Source organism: Halyomorpha halys, unplaced genomic scaffold (assembly GCF_000696795.3).
Source record: "Halyomorpha halys isolate HHAL.00 unplaced genomic scaffold, Hhal_1.1 Scaffold1240.1, whole genome shotgun sequence".
NCBI classification, from domain to species: Eukaryota; Metazoa; Arthropoda; class Insecta; order Hemiptera; family Pentatomidae; genus Halyomorpha; species Halyomorpha halys.
In genome coordinates, this window is record NW_027108774.1 from 225,046 (window position 1) to 241,770 (window position 16,725).

Genomic DNA, 16,725 nt, shown 5'->3' on the forward strand with positions numbered 1-16,725 from the left:
CTTTAATAGATGCAATTATTATTGTAATACAATTTTATTTTTTTCAGGTTAATGGACACTCAGAGAATTCACATGATTCATCCCTGTCATCAGAACTGGACAGAAATGTTGATAATACACCATCAGAAAATGGAAATAGCACTGACCCAAAAGAAGATTCAAAATCTACAGAAAGCGAGGAGTACACATACGATAAAGCTATTCAGAGTTATGTAAACTTTGCCGAAACAAGAGTCAAATCGAAATCTTTAAGATCGATCGATGGTGACATGAGAGATTATTCAAAAAAGGAAAGTCCTCCAATACCTGCTAAACCAAAAAGAGGCTCCCTCACAAAAATAGATTCCTATATCAGTCAAATAGAACTAAACAAAACAAAAGCCAACTGTGATGCTACTGACTCTGCAAAAAAACCTGTTGCAGTACCTAAAGTTGATGTTCATAAGAGAAGAGAATTGTTTGAAAAAATAAAGGAAAACGAAGAGCATAACAAATTAAACAAAACTTCTTCAGAACTTTCTTCAGCCAAAAGCATTAAAGAAAGATTGTCTTCACTGGAAAAACATCAAGAAAATCTTGATTCTTCACGAACTAACATTGCTAGTTCAATCAACACAACAACTGGTGTGAAAGATCGGTTGTCTAATATTGAAAAAATTTCAAATTCCAATTTCGTGCCACGACGCTCAAGTGAACCTCTCTCTTCTCAGTCTATTAAAGATAGACTTTCTAGCTTTGAAAAATCTAAATCCAACTCTCCAAAATCTCATAATGTCGTCGAACCAACAGTTTCCATTAAGGAAAGGTTGAATAGCTTGCATTCTTCCTGTGAGAAAGAACCGACTCGAACAGTCATCCCAAGCGTAGATCCGACATTTGATGAGAAATTGTCCAACTTCAAGGAATCATCTACTGATGGTTCTTACCAAAATAGATCTTTGAGCCCTGATGAAATCTATAACAAGAGGGAGCAACACTTTAGGCATAGATCTCTAGACAGTTTAGATATAACCCAAGAAAATATGTCCAATAGCAGTTTCGAACGTGTCCAGAGCCTGGAAGATTTAGATTATAGAAATTATCCGGCTTCTACATTTAGTGGAGACACAGATCGTGAAGATTCAGGTATTCATACTGCTGATGTGTCGAGTTCTGTCAGTCAAGCTGATGATTACGATTTGCATTTGGACAGTAACATCTTAGACGATATCAAAATGAACCACCAGCCCCCCATTGAAGAAGAAACAAAACTAATCAAGAATGAAGATCTTTTAAAGAATGTAAGTGATGAGGACATTTCTCAAGTGAAATCTTTGACACCGGATTCTGAGGTGTTGACTCCTTCTGAGGAAGCCTCTCCTGAACCTGTTGCAAGTTCCTCTCCTCTTGCTGTAGAGGATCCTTTTGTAAATAGTTCTCATTTTCCAACTGATACTTGGTCTAGTCATTATGAAGAAGCCATACAGCTAGATGAGGAAAAAATAGGAGAACCTCATGCTTCTAAATTGGTCATAAATGATTGCAATAACCAAAATGTTAACCAAGTCGTGACTTATATGGAAAGTGATAAGGGTGATGCAGTTTTAACCGATATTAACGAAATAGAATTTCCAGATAACACATTCCCTAAAGAATCTCTCTCCTCAAATGAATATGTTTCTCTTCATGCTTCACTTTCTAAACCTAATGAGGTGAGGCTTTGGATAACTATCTGCTTCTACTATTTGTAACATGGTTTCTTTTTTATTTAACCTTTCATTTCTTCTTCTTTACTTAACAATTATACTATATTATTATACTAGTAGTAATTCTAATCTAACTTAATTCCTTAATAACAGAAGCTTTCAGTTATTATAGTAGTTAGTCTCTAGAAGAATTTCCTTTTATAATGCTTGGTTTTTCCTTAGATTGCTTTAATGTTCCTATTATTAAGCTTATTGAAGGAGTTTAAGAAAGAAAGAGCTTTCATTTCTGTTATGAGGTTTAAATGTTATATAATCTATAGTATTTTAATGTAATTATAAATACTTGGATATGAAGAAATGTGTGTAAAAAATATGCACTTTCTTGGAAAAAGAATATACAGTTTGTCCTAGTGTTCATGTTCACCCTCCACTGTTAACATTTTGAGCAAAGCTTCTTAACTGTAGTCCACGATATCAACTATTGAACCAAACACGGCCCACCCTTACTCCAGGCTTGGGATAAAGGGGGTCCTCATCTAAAATATTTTAAAATTAGGTTGCATAAAAATGCTTCTTGAGACACTTTTGTTATAAATTTTACCTTTTAAAATCTTTTATTTAACACTACAACTCAGGAAAGGTAAACAATAAGAGTTTTAATTATAAAACCTAATGAAATATATGCTACTGGACCCTCTTGCGGCCCACTACCAAGGCTCTCATAGGCCACCGGATAGTAAGAATTTTTAAATCCTGATTTCATTTTAGCTCATAATGGTGGAATGGGGTTTATCTTCTGGGGGTAAGTACTGATTTTCTAACCTTCAGTTCTTCTTCGGCACATCTAACTCTGGAATACCTTAATATTTTATGATGTTTTCTTATAAAAATACCAATTTTATTCAGTGAAAATTTCTATCAAATGTTCACAAGAATTTCACACCACAAAAATACATAGTAATATTATTATTGTTTTCTTTGCTAAATGGTTCGTTTGTATGTTTTACTTACACTTACCTATGAATGGAATATATAGTTTGGAAAAGTAATGCGATCCGGCAAAATTTTGATTTAAAGTTTTTAACTTAATACATATTTTGAAGTCTTAATACATAAGTTGAAGGTTCAGGACCCCCAAAACTGGTATGAGTCTGTGCATCCGCACGTGTGTGTGAGCGCGGGGCTGCCTCTAGTGAAGATGAATATAACTTATGTCTGGGATGTGATGACAACTTTTTCCAGAAAACCGAAGTGCCACTTTTTAGAATCGATTTTTCAATTTTTTTTTTTCAATTTTCTTGAAAACAATTCAAACAATTTTGATTAAACTCTGCATATCAAGTACTATTGAATTTTCTTTAACCCCTTAACGCAGTTTTTGAAAAAACAAAAAAGGCTTTAAAAAAATCAATTTTTTTTGTAAAAAACACATTTAGAATTTTGCCTTGGCAAAGAAATTAAAATACAAAAAATTATAATTTTGGATGTTGGGCATAATACCTAGTTCCCTATGTAAACGTAGGCTAAAGCTATATAGAGAGGATTATTACAGAGAATAAATCATTGTTATTTATTTTATTATTATCACATTTTATTTTCAATTCTCGATTATATTTGAGTGTGAAAAATTATAGCAGCCCGCTGGAAATATCTTGAGTTTGCACAGTTTGGCCTGTTTAGCACACTCGAATTAACTCAAGCGTACAAGTTAAGAGGTTAATGTCAGGTAGGTCTTATCCTCATTAAAATAGTTTTGACAGTGCTTAAATGCGTATTTTTCATAAACTCTTCTCCTAAATATCTTTAATTATGTTTATTTTAAAAAAATAAAGTTTTTACTGTTAGCAGTAATAAACCATAGATAAATTCTAAATCTTAAAGAATTTTATGAATAACCAAAGGACAAAATAAGAAGTAATTGGATTTGGACGAGATGAACTTGAAAATTCAATTCTATTCAATAATACTAAGATTATCTTCATTACTATTCAAGGTTGAGCTATAAATATGATCTTTTTTGAAAGATTAAAGTAGTCAGTTACTATGTTCATATCGATGAGTTTTTCACTGTAGGGAATCTCTGGAGACAAAATAGAAAAAAATTCGAAGTTTTTTGTGCTTTATTCTCCTAGGAAATAATCAGGTAGAAATTTGATTGATATCGATCATTTTGAAATTTGATTTTCTGCTAGTATCATAAAATACATAATGAATATAAACCATACCATTGGGAATTGCTGAGTTAGTTGTGCTGGAGTAGGTTAGAAAATCAACTATATCCTCAAAAAACAGTTGCCATTGTTATGATCCAGTGAAAATGAAATCAAAATTCCAAAAATTGCCAAGGTTAGAGGAGTAAAGTTATATAATGGAGCACCCTGTATAAGCTCTATAATGTAGCTCTTCTTCTTTCTTATTTCTTCTCAATCTTAAATTTTCATCTTCACCATCCATTCTAGTAATTTATTAATTTTTTCTTTCCTAAAAATCAGGAAAGAAAAAGAAAAAGCATTTCATTGCTTAAGCGATACCTCTTAACTCAAAAAAATTAACAATATGATATTAATTCTTTTAAAAAATCTGCACAATCATTTTGACGACATCTTGCCTCAAGTATCATTTTGTAAGATATTTACATAATTTTTTCCGACTTGATGAATTCTTTTGAGAAGTCTCGAGGATGAAGCATTGATTTTAATTGTTTAATTTGGTATAAAATGTTTTTTGGAGTTACGAGGTATTATTGTTTTCTTCTCCTGGATATAACAAACAGAAAATAATATATAAAATAAAAATTGTACATTTTATTTTTCATTTAAATTTATTAGGTTTTAATAAATGACATGACCTAGTGTCAGCTATGTAGCATATGCCTTCATCTGCCAACACCTTCTATCGACATTGATTTATGAGCCTTTAGGGATTAAGTTGATTTTGATATGATCATAGCTTTTCCTCTTCACAAATTAGCCTAAGTTGGATTCATGATTAAAACTTTTAAAAATTTTTTCCCAAGATATGAGAGTCAGTTTCTTTTGGAACACAAAATCTTCTTCCCTTAAAAATTTCTGGCTTACCTTCTGCGATGCAAAAGTTTAAAAAATTTAAATTTAAAAATTTTTCAGTCTGATGTTTTGTGTAGATATCATATAAATGGTTGCTGTGTTTGTTGTTATTGATCTCACTAATTATGACTTTCAGTAATGTTAATACTACTTATTACTTATTTATATATTTTTAAGGAACCTTTATTATTATCTATGTCTGTTGATCTACACTTTTATGAATGAAAAATAAAATTATTTCCACATTAAATAATTAAATAAAATGAATTATTAATATCCTATATTACTAGAATGAATGCAAAAGTTTTGCCTGAAATATGTAATAACATTAGGCAAGGGGGGAAAAAATCATGCCCTAATTCCTTAGTTTTTTTTCTTTTTAGTCATTGTAACTCCTTTTTAATTTGTTTAGTTGTATAAATAAAAAAAATTAATATTTCAAGTTAAATCTTAAAATTGTTTTTATTTATTTAGGAAACTTGTGATATAAGTGAGAAGGAGAGAAACACTGAATTCAAGATAAACAGTTCCATTGACAATTCAGAAAATTTAGAAAACACTACTGACATAATCGCTGTTACTAACACGATTCAACCATTTGAAAGAAAGGACCAAGAAGTCAATGTTTTCAAAATAGATGAACCTCAGACGAACGGCTTGTACGATAGTGTGGAGAACACAAATGTTTCAATTGTTAACCAGGTGATTCATCATGCTCATTCATTTTTCTCAACTGTTCTACAGTATTTGTATTGTATTATTTATTTTATTTAAATTATTTTATTTTAAAAATAAATGTAATACAGTCAAAACATTTTAATCCGAAAAACTTTAATTAATGAATTTAGATAAATTTTAAAGTAAATCTGTACCCTCAATGGATAAAAATTAACTCATTAACTCTAATAAGAGATACAATAACTCAAAATGAAAATTAAGATCACATAAACCTTAAACTGTATTAGTCAAATTTATATGGTCAGGGGTTACTGTAACTCGAAGTTTCTGCAAAGCTCATTTCATACCTATGTTTGGTTATACATTCACCTATGTTTGGTTATACATTACGACATGTTATCCTTTCCCTAAATAATTCAAAGTGGGGCTGTCATTGTATACCTCTTATCTTTGTGAGTTTCATTTACCTTTTAACTGTGTCAATGAAGCTAGCAAATGTCTAAGATTCCTAGATCCTTAATGTCTCTAGCAATAGTTTGATGGTGGATATGTAACATCGGACTGCTGCTGCACACCTGTATTGCTTATAAAGCAGAGGAAGGTGGAAATAAAAGAGAAAAGGTGGAATAATAAGGAAATAAATAAATAATAAAAGATCATTTCTACCTCATAGAAAACTCAATAGCTCAAAATCTATTTTTGGTAAAGTCTATAACTCAAAAATTCAATAACTCAAAGAAGAGTCTGCTTCTTTTCATCTTAAACTTATTGAGTTTTGACTGTATATTAATTTTTGTTCTATTATTCAAACTATCTTCCATTATTTTTTCCTGTTTCTTGATTAATTGAAGTATTTTATTCTGTTTTCATTTTCAATATTTTATTTATTATTTCAGCTTAGTGAAATAATTTTGGAATCTGATCCCAGCTGCCTTTTCCCTCTTTTACCCACTAGTACATTAGTGCCTCCAAAAGAAAAGCCTCCCCCACCACCCACAGAAATTAGTGATGATGAAGGTGATCCTAAAGTTATAAAATCTGTAAGTATGATTAAATTGATGGGTTATTAATGATTAAACTTACAAAAATGTTTTGTTACTTAATAGTAACACTTTTTGTTATTTAATAGTAAAACTTTTTGTTACTTAACTCACACGTATATTGTTTTGTTTTTCCCAAGAAATCACTCAGACGATTGGACTCAACAAAGAGAATTAAAAAAGAAATTCGCCAAAAACGGTCTTCATTTTTGGGCCTTGAAGGAAATGACGATGATAGTTATTTAGAACCAGGTAATTAAATTTGAAAGAATTTATATAAAATCAGAAATTTTTCTGATAGATTGATAATTACTGAAGTGATATAATTTTCATTACAGAGTTAGAATTAATCAGGCCGCCTGACATGACTACATTGCTTGCTGAAGAAAGAAGAATCGAAAGGCAGCTTTACCGCCAATCTGTCTGCTCAGAAAGTGATTCGAATCAGGAAAGTCGAGATTCTGGAGTTGAATTGGATCACAAGCACCCGGAACTAACTTGGAGCCATAGCCGCAATGACAGTGAAATCAGCGCTGATGTTCAGGTAATCATTTTTTTTACTAAATCATTAGTCATAAGTATTTTAATAAATTGATTATAAATTAATGTTTGAGTATGGTTCCAGAGCAAGTTAGGCACGTGGCTCTCAATTACCATGTTTTCATTAAAGTTCGACTGTAATATAACATTTATTTTTGGTTATATCAGATCTGTAATGAGGGTTATTACAGCTTATATATTATATACTGATCTCGGATTTCTTAAAATCAATTTATGAACAGTTTTTATTTTTAATAAATATCTAATTGTTTAGTTTGTTTTTCCAAGTATTAATAATTGTTCATTGCATACATTTTAAAAATTAATTTTGTTTCTTAGACATTTGGTAATCAAAGTACCACTTCAGAAGAGGATGAAATAATGAAGAAAGAACGTGAAATTATTGAAACTCTGGAACAAGAAGAGAAAATTCGTAAACAGGATTTAGGTAATTTATTACAATACTTTGTATGAATATATATATTTTCAGTTATAGTTCCATTTTGATTGAAAATTGCAATATAGCATGTTATATTTTTTATTGAATATAACATAAAACATTGCCGATTCTACTTTTTATTAATATTTTGATACTTGCTATTTATACAGCTCGGTAGCAAAATTCTATTAATATTGCTATTTCTAACAAAAATGTTAATAAAATTTTCAATGAATGGGTTGGTGTACATTTTGCTATTGACCCAGTGTAAACAGTAGACATAAAAATATTGTTAACATTTTTCAATAGCAATGTTACTAGTAACATTTCAGTGTTAACACATCTTTAGATGTCAAATTAAATTTCTGCAAATCTAGTTTGAACTCTGGCTTCTTGCTTTAAATTTTATATAAATTACATAATTCTGTATTTCTTGTGATTTTCCAAGTTATTAATATTTATTTTCATTGGTAGGTGAAAAATTGGCTATGAGGTTACGCGAGCTTGAAGCTGAAAAAGAAAGGATTGAATGGGAACATCTTCGGCCAGAACCTGTAAGGAATGCTCAACCTCATATTTTTCCAAAACACACTCACCTTTCAGTTGAGGTACGTATCATCTATTTATTTTTAAGTTATTATGAAGTAATGGGTTAGTTTGGTAAAGGATAAAGAAATAAAGTGGGCATTAGTTTATTAGATGTTTATTTAATTGAAGTTTAAGAATTATGAATTAGGGTTAAATTCATATAGTGCACTTAAGTATTAGAGAATAACTCAATGTGTTATTAGAAGAATAACTCATTAACCTAGGGCTTTTGTACCTAGGTGGAAAAATTTTAAAAATAGGTATTGGTAAATGGGGAGACATGGATAAATAGGAATTAAGGGATATATGTGCTTTTTTATCCTAAAAAACACTAGTTAGAGAATATTAAATTTCCTAAAAAAATTGTTCATATTTTTTTTTTTTCTGAACTCAGAAGTTTTTGAGATATGAAACTAATATATAAAATTATTTTTTATGAGAAACAATTTTCTAACATTTTAGAGTCAATATTGAGGCATGTGATTTATCCCCTCTGTATTTCAAAATTTACTACATGATTTCAAAAAAAGTTATATGACCACTTCTGTAGGAAATTCAACGTACTTTAATTTCATTTAGAACACTTTTCACCTAATAGTAATTTTCAAAATATAACAAAAAGCTAACAGAACATGATTTATACACTTTCACCACTCCCTTCCATTCCAAGCCCTATGTGTAAATCTGTTGGACTTAAGTGAATGTAATGTACTGGCATTACTAAACAATATTAAAAAAATATCCGAAGCAGTGACTGGCCGGCAGAAGTGAAACTTCTGGAAATGAAATAATGTATTGAAATTTGATTCATAATGATCAATGCGTTCCCTCTTATAGCTTAAAGCAGAAATTATTAGTTCCAGAATAATTACAATAACCCTTTCTGAAGTTGATTCTAGCAGGATTTTTTAAAAATTGGATTAGAAGAGTATGGAGATTACCTGGAGCTCACTCATTCAGACCGGGACTGTCGGGATTGTTTAGCTGCTCCTATTACAGTATAAACATTTTCATGCTAGAGTTGACCAATGTTGCTCCCTCCTCCCTTTTTTTATTTCATTTGTAAAAATCTTATTAGTAAACAGAATATTATGTGAATCTTAGTATTTATCAGCTTTGATGAGCATTTCTAATATTGTTTTAAAAAAAGAATTAGGATAACAGATATATTGTATTTGTTGTAAGTTCTAAATCTATTCATATTTATTTAACAAACTGTCCAATTAATAACTTCATTATGATTCATGAGTAAATTAATAATACTTTCAATCACATGGTATAATTTTGTCGTAATTGGATTTCATGATAAATTATTTCTAATTAGCCATTTTACTTTAAGGATTTGGAAAAAACTCGAAGTCGGGAAGAGTTAAAAGATACTGAATGGTGTACGCCTAGGTCATCCTTACAAGATATTTCCCATATGGGACCTCCTGAATTAGAATATCGTGGAGACTATCGAAAATCAATGGGTGATCTCACAATGCCTGTAAATTATCATCACCAGTCAAAGGCCAGGTAAGTAAAGTTTAAAAAAAAGTTTATTCTTTTTAATACTAGAAAAAAAATAGCCTTTGCTTGGTTTGATTTGCTGATTAAAAATTTGGAATAATAATTTATGGTGATTTAATAAATAAACTTTTCAGGTATGCTGCCCACAGAAGATCAATGCCGAACCTTCAAGAGAATGCACCTAGGCGACCTCCTCCTCCTCCACCTCCTGTTCTTCCAAGTAAACCTCTTCATCTGACTCAAGGTTTGTCCCAAATTGTTCCCCAACAAGTGCCGAATCAGCATGTGAGCAGTCAACGTTTGGGTTCCAGTCAGCAAGTCAATGGGCATCATGTTGTCAATCCAGCTGTTAGTGCTCATAATGGGTGAGTCATCGTTGTACTTATTACAATTAGTATTTGATTGAACAATAAATAAATAAGAGTAATCTGATGTAGAAATGACTATGGAAAAATACCTGTTGCAATGATCTTAGATATTCAATATATGAAGATATGCAATATTCTTAGATATATTATTTAATTACTTAAATACTTTCATTTATCTATACAGGCTGTCCTATAAGTCTTAAGCAATGTTTAAGGAGGTTAAAGTAGACCTCAAAAGAATCAAAAAAGTTCATACAGACATTGGTCTGTTTCTATATAGGAAAGGAGAAAATTGATATTTTGTGTTTGTTAAGCATCACATTTTATGTTGAATAGAAAGAAATAACAAAAACAAATATTCAAATTAGATTATTCTAAATTATGGCATAGTAAACTAGACAAACTTTTCTTCGAAAACTGATGAAATGTGTCTTTGTTATTAAAATCTTGTAGAGGGAGCTTTCAAGCGATGAAATAATATACAGTTTTGTTTTCCATAAATTCCTGAATTATTCTGATTAATAAATTATATTGATTCCCTAGTTTATATTGTATAGTTTCCCTAGTGACGATAACTTTTATTTGTAGATTACCCAACTCATCGGTTTTTTATGAAGTTATGTTTTTTATTACAATTAGTTTATCCAAAAATTATTAACAGGAACAGTCAGATGAGTCGGCAAACTCTCCAAGCTCTCAGCGCAGCACCCAGGTCGAGATTGATAAGCGCTGATAGTTGGCAAGTGCGCAAGAAACAGCAAAGGCCACCAGATTCCTATAACTACCAGCATTGGCTTATTCAGGTATGAGGGTTCTTGTTTATAGTATTTTCAATTTCAATTAATTAATGCAACAATGCAGAAGGTTATAGTAGATCCAGAACAAAAAAGTGGTTAGTTATTCTAAAGGAGTTATTTATACTAATCATAGAACTTAAGAAAATGTGTAATTCAAAGTTTTATTTAGCTATAGGGAAACTAAACCATGATGAATCCATATAAAAGTTATTTATGTAGTTATAAATGTTGTTAATAATAATCTATTAAAAAAAATTTAAAATTTGTACCACGAAGTATCAGGGGTTCAGTACTTTGTAAGGGAGTATTGAACCACTCAGCTCAATAATAATCTAATAAATTAATAAAAATCCAAAACCATTTTTTCTGCTAGAACTATTTGATTTCAATAAAAATTGTAATATTTGAGGAAGATAGTCTGGGTGGCGGTTAATGAAGGTATCAAAATAGTTAAAGAAAACTATTGTTAACCAACGTTTCGCCCCACTTTACAGAGCTTCGTCAGGGCTGATAAGAATGAAGTTCTGTTACCAACTTAACTTATTTTTGTTAACGTTGGTTAACAATAAATGGTTTTCTTTAATATTTTGATTCCTTTATTGACCACCACCCGGATTATCTTCCTCCAATCCACTTCATATGGTCAATTATCTTCTTCAAAAAATTGTAATAAATGCTATGTTATTCAAATAAATATATTTTTGAGAAAATTCTATAAGTCTTTGTAGGGGAATTATAAGATATGGCAAAAGTAACTAACGCATCTCCTGGCTAGGTGATATGATGGTAGTAATTAGCAAGTAGTAAGGAAAGTTATCATTGGAAAGAAAATTACATGCCATTTCCAGTCATTCGTTCATGAATTGGGTTTGTGAATATCATTGGACTTACCTTCAGTCCCTTGACTGACATTGTTTTTTTAAAAAAATTAATCACTTTAGCTAAAATGACATTGATGTATTTTTAGATGAGAATAAACAAAAAATGTCTTGTTTTTAGTTCATATTACATTTACCTAGAAATGTGAGTTACTTTCACTCTGTAGAAAAGTTGGCTTAATAGAGAATATTTTAAATAATTCTCATTAGTTTTTTTAGCCTTTTTTTGTATTTTGACTAAAAATTATAAGATCTGTATACTATTGATAGTCCTAATTGCTAACAATCGTAAATATGTGTACATTAATTTTATCATTGACTTATACTAATATTTTGATGTTTTTATTTAAAAATTGCTAATATTTCATAATGAACATGTAGGAGGCTGAGCATCGCAGAATCACAGAGTTGCAGGAAAGGTATGCTGGATCCAGAAGACCAGAGGTTGGTAGGCCCGAGGGTCGTGGCTGGCCAACAAGCACTCCCCCACAACAGCAGTGGTCTCAACCAAACAGGGGCAAACCGCTTCCTGACTCCATAATCCAGACCCTCACACAAAGGGTACAGAACAGGCTCTCTGCGCAGGCCACTGATCCCACTGTTCCCAGGAGGAGGTAAAACCGCTTGTTTGAAATATTTCTGCTTTCGTTATTGTTTAATACTTACTCAGGTAGATCATTCTGTTAAATTTAAATTGAGCTCAATTATGTCATTAGTAATTAATATGTTTATTTTAAATTACAAATCATAATTACTAATCGTGTTAAGAAAAAATGCAGCTCATCTCACATCAGTCATCCAAAAAGACACATCAACCAGAGATAGTTCATACCTTTACAACATCAAAACACATTGAACATATCAAAAAAGACAAGGGGTAAAAATCTTAGAAAATGTTATGGAGTAGCTCCATATATTATGGAGGTCTGAGCTGCCTCTGGTTTAATTGTCCTTTAGGACTATTAATGTGAGATGTGTTGCATTTTATTTTGTAATTGGAATAACGTCGACTGGTGAGTTGATTTACGGTAACTCTTAAAGACTCATGGCTTTCTGATTGGAATCTTCAAATTTGATTTCAACAATTTTGTGTCTTTTTGTCTCTTATAAAGTTTTGGCTCTTTTTTTATTAATATCTTTGTTATTTTTAGTTGTTAATTATTTTAGAAAACCAGTAGAGAAAGCTGTTCTTGTTCAGTGAGGAATGCTAAAGTTTAATTTGCTTATAAAGACAAAGGATATTATTTTCATTTGTTGTTTATTATATTTTCGTATAAATGTATTAGTTTTTCAAGCATTTACCTGTGCTTTATGGGACATACATTCTGAATAAATATATTTTATACCTTGCGAATTAATGTAGAACTTGAAGAGCTGAAGTTAAATGTTTTGTTTTTCAATTTTATATCTGAACTTTAACAAAAGAGTGAAGCTTTTGTATTTTGTTCTGGACAACTCTTTAAAATTAATATTATTTACACTACACTACACCAACTAAATATTATTTACACTTAATTATTAAATATTATACAGACCTACACCTCACAAATTTTTAGGAAATCTAATAAGACTCACTTTCAAATAATACTGATTCATATTAAAGATTTCATGATACGGTATGGACATATTAATATACAAACTTCGACCAAACATGCCCATAATTCACTTGCCAAAAAATTCCTGAATGGGACTATAAGAGAGTTGGTTAATGGAAAATCTTTTTAAAACTAAAGTTGACAAAAATAGACCAAGATAAGAGACAGATGTAAATCTAAAATTAAGGATTGAATAAAGAAACTTAATTTTATCATTTTCTGGTTAATTTGCCTTTTAATACTAATAAATTAAAATGTTGCCTTCATATAATCATTCTGCAATCTTATATTATGGATACTAAAAATTAAGTGTATTCTATAAATATTTGGTTTCATTAGTGTCTCTCTTTAACAGGCCAGATATACCTAATGAAGTGCCTTACCACTTGCCACCACAGAATGATAGTGCCAAAGATAAAATGCTCAGTGTGAGTGGAAAGAAAAGGTGTTCTCATTGTGGCGAAGAATTAGGTATTTGATTTTTATATTATTACTTATTACAAAACTTAATATCCTATTATTAGTATGCTACAATATATCTTGTCTATTTACATTTTATTTAATTTTTATTATGTTCTTGCCTATTTACATTATATTTAATTTTTATTATGTGTTTAAAGGTCGGGGAGCAGCCATGATCATTGAAAGCCTCCAATTGTTCTACCACATAGACTGCTTTAAGTGCTGTGTTTGTTGCATACAGTTAGGAGATGGTCTTAACGGAACAGATGTTCGGGTGCGGAACAACAAACTCCATTGTCATAATTGTTATTCCAGTGATGATGGTAAGATGGTTTACTGTTTAATTTATTAATAACTTATAGGATTTCAAGAACGGTTCTTTTAGAATTTCCAAAATAAGTCAAATATCAAAAGTTATCTAGAGATGAAATATTTCTTTAAATAGCTCATTTTCAAACGCTTCTGACCAAATCAACTTCTTGCACAACTGTTGGTCTAGTAACAGTTTTTTTTTTTTTAAGAGCTTCATTATGCATAAAGATACAACATAATGAGCCTATGCTTGTTAAGTCCATACTCATCCCAACAAATATTTGAAATATATTTTCCAAACTGTGACCATACTTTACTGGTCACAATTTTTGTTGATTACAAGTCAATTTAATCAGGCTATTCATATTAGATGAGAATGCGTTGTTTTGTAATTCAATAGCCTTCTAGACTACATGTAAATAAAAGTAAAAAAAAACTATTGTACAAAAAAGAAACTAGATTCATTTGCAAATTGCCTAACTTGTTATTAATTGCTTATCTTTCTCCTCCATTTTAGTTTTTCTAGCTGATGAATTTATGTTAACTGGTCCATGTTGAGCTAATTTTCTGAGCCGATAATCAGGAACTTTTATTTTCCAAAGCTAATTTTATTATGTAAATACTTATTTATGGTCTTAGCTGGATTTAATATATGCTCCTTATAGGTCAGCCCCTAATAAGTGCTTTAATAAGAATAGTGATTGAATAACTAAAGACTGGCGATAAAGAGAAAACTTCTGTGAAATAAATGAGGAGAAGATGGTTGGGGGTGCGGTCAATGAAACACAAATAAGTATGACTAACTTATTTTAATGTGCCGACATTTCGGCTAGAGTTTCTAGCCTTCTTCAGGGCTGCTCGCTGAAAAGTTGAGCACCTAACCTAATCATTAGGTGCTCAACTTTTCAGCGAGCAGCCCTGAAGAAGGCTAGAAACTCTAGCCGAAACGTCGGCACATTAAAATAAGTTAGTCATACTTATTTGTGTTTCATTGACCGCACCCCCAACCATCTTCTCCTCATTTATCATCCACGGTCAACTATCTCTCATAATCTGTGAAATAAAGTCGGTTTGAGTCCACAACAACAAATATAATTGAACCATCAGTAGGAATAACGTTGTTTGTTATAATATTATATTATACATTGTTTTTTTTTATTTCGTTACATACATTAAACTTATCACTTCAACAATAGTATAAAACATGTTTCAATGTTTATTTTACTTAATATATTGACTCCAAGGTCATCATTGATAAAACAAAATAAGAGTTAGGCATTATTTAGCCTATCTTACTCAGTTTAAAAATTGTAACATACAACAGAATGTCTGCTCATGATTCATTTGTCAATATCAGTAGACTCCTGATGATTTGCCTTTGGTTTATTCACTTTGTTGAAGAATTGTTTCTTTTTTATTAAAAATAAAACAAAAAAAATTGTATCATGCACTTCTCACTAAATGAATGATATTGGAATATTTTTTACAAGAAGAGAAAACTTCATATTATAATGCTTGAACAATGAATGATAAAATTTTGGCATAATAGGATGAAAAACCTCTGATATTATTTTTGTAGTATTTTCTACTAATGGTATGCAATGGTTATATTTGACCTGTTAAAAATCATCAAAATGGCCTTCAAACTTAAGAAATAAGACAGTACAGTGCAATCTAGACAGTCCAACATGTTTGATAATCTTAAAAGCTAATGAAATATAGTGAAAGGATATTTTTACTTATTATAGTGAGAAAGTTGAAGAGAGTGGGTTGTTTTTTGTCACAATATATTTGTTGATTATCTTTGTCCCTATAATGGTTATAATCTGTTTTAATAAAGATAATGTTATTAATTAAGAAGTATTAATAAAACTCATTTATTTTTGCATCGTTTGGAGCTCAATTTCTTATTTTCATTATTTAAATGTGCTACTTAGTAGTCCAGAATATTTTATAATCTGACTAGTTGTAGTTCTCATATTCATCAGATTATCATGATTGGACTATATTGATACCAAATAGTAAACATTTTAATGTTAGCATGATAAATGTTTTTAATCATAAAAAGTTGTTTAATAGAATTTCTTTATTGAATTTTAGTTTTGTTAAAATGTTAATTGAATTTTTTCAGGAGCAAAGTTCAGCTGTGTGTAAACATTCGAATGACAAACAAAGTGTAAAAATTACCACATTGAGTACCTAATTGATCAGTAGTCGTAATTTAACTCATTAAAGCTTTGTTGTGTATCATTGTCAGTGTTTACATAACATAGTTATGTACATAATGTTGTAATATTTATCATGTAAGAGTATATGTTGTATAATTATTATTTTTGAAAGTCAGCCTATTTATCTTTCAATGCAATTATTATTATTGTTTTATTTTATTTTTTGTAGCCTGTTACACTGTTTAACAAAATATCATTTGTTACTTGTTAATGTCCTGTTAGTTTAGCCTTTACTATGATTAAATCTTGCTGAACCTTTGAACAAATTTTATAGAATATTCCAACCAGAGATGGTATGTGGGTTCTTCGTTGTATATAAGTGTAATATATATATAGATTTTGTAAATTTATAAAGAATGCAGAATTCAATGTACTATATGTATTCTTGTTATTAATGCAATTATAACTAAAAATACATTTATGTTCTTATATCTGAACGTTATATTTTGTGTTATTTTTTATCTATTTTCCTATATCCTTGAGCATACTTATTTCCTGCAAGCCAATTTTCTATTATATTTTTTCCTTCTTTTTTTTA

The 16,725-nt window shown here is 30.1% G+C and overlaps 1 protein-coding gene across 12 annotated transcripts in view; it reads left to right on the plus strand.

The window, feature by feature from the left end:
• smash (smallish) overlaps positions 1–16,629 on the plus strand; it is a 240,744-nt gene extending 224,115 nt beyond the window's left edge. For 11 of the 12 annotated variants that reach the window (XM_067047100.1, XM_014433661.2, XM_067047099.1 and 8 more), the window contains 14 exons: positions 48–1,691; positions 5,225–5,452; positions 6,325–6,468; positions 6,609–6,720; positions 6,807–7,012; positions 7,348–7,456; positions 7,922–8,055; positions 9,375–9,553; positions 9,682–9,912; positions 10,577–10,718; positions 11,972–12,204; positions 13,541–13,656; positions 13,806–13,970; positions 16,091–16,629. In XM_067047100.1, the coding sequence (XP_066903201.1) occupies positions 48–1,691; positions 5,225–5,452; positions 6,325–6,468; positions 6,609–6,720; positions 6,807–7,012; positions 7,348–7,456; positions 7,922–8,055; positions 9,375–9,553; positions 9,682–9,912; positions 10,577–10,718; positions 11,972–12,204; positions 13,541–13,656; positions 13,806–13,970; positions 16,091–16,113 (3,666 nt within the window). In that variant the 3' untranslated portion in view covers positions 16,114–16,629. The remainder of the gene's footprint in view (positions 1–47; positions 1,692–5,224; positions 5,453–6,324; positions 6,469–6,608; positions 6,721–6,806; positions 7,013–7,347; positions 7,457–7,921; positions 8,056–9,374; positions 9,554–9,681; positions 9,913–10,576; positions 10,719–11,971; positions 12,205–13,540; positions 13,657–13,805; positions 13,971–16,090) is intronic. The other variant, XM_067047102.1, reaches the window with a different exon arrangement.
• Positions 16,630–16,725: the final 96 nt, after the last annotated feature.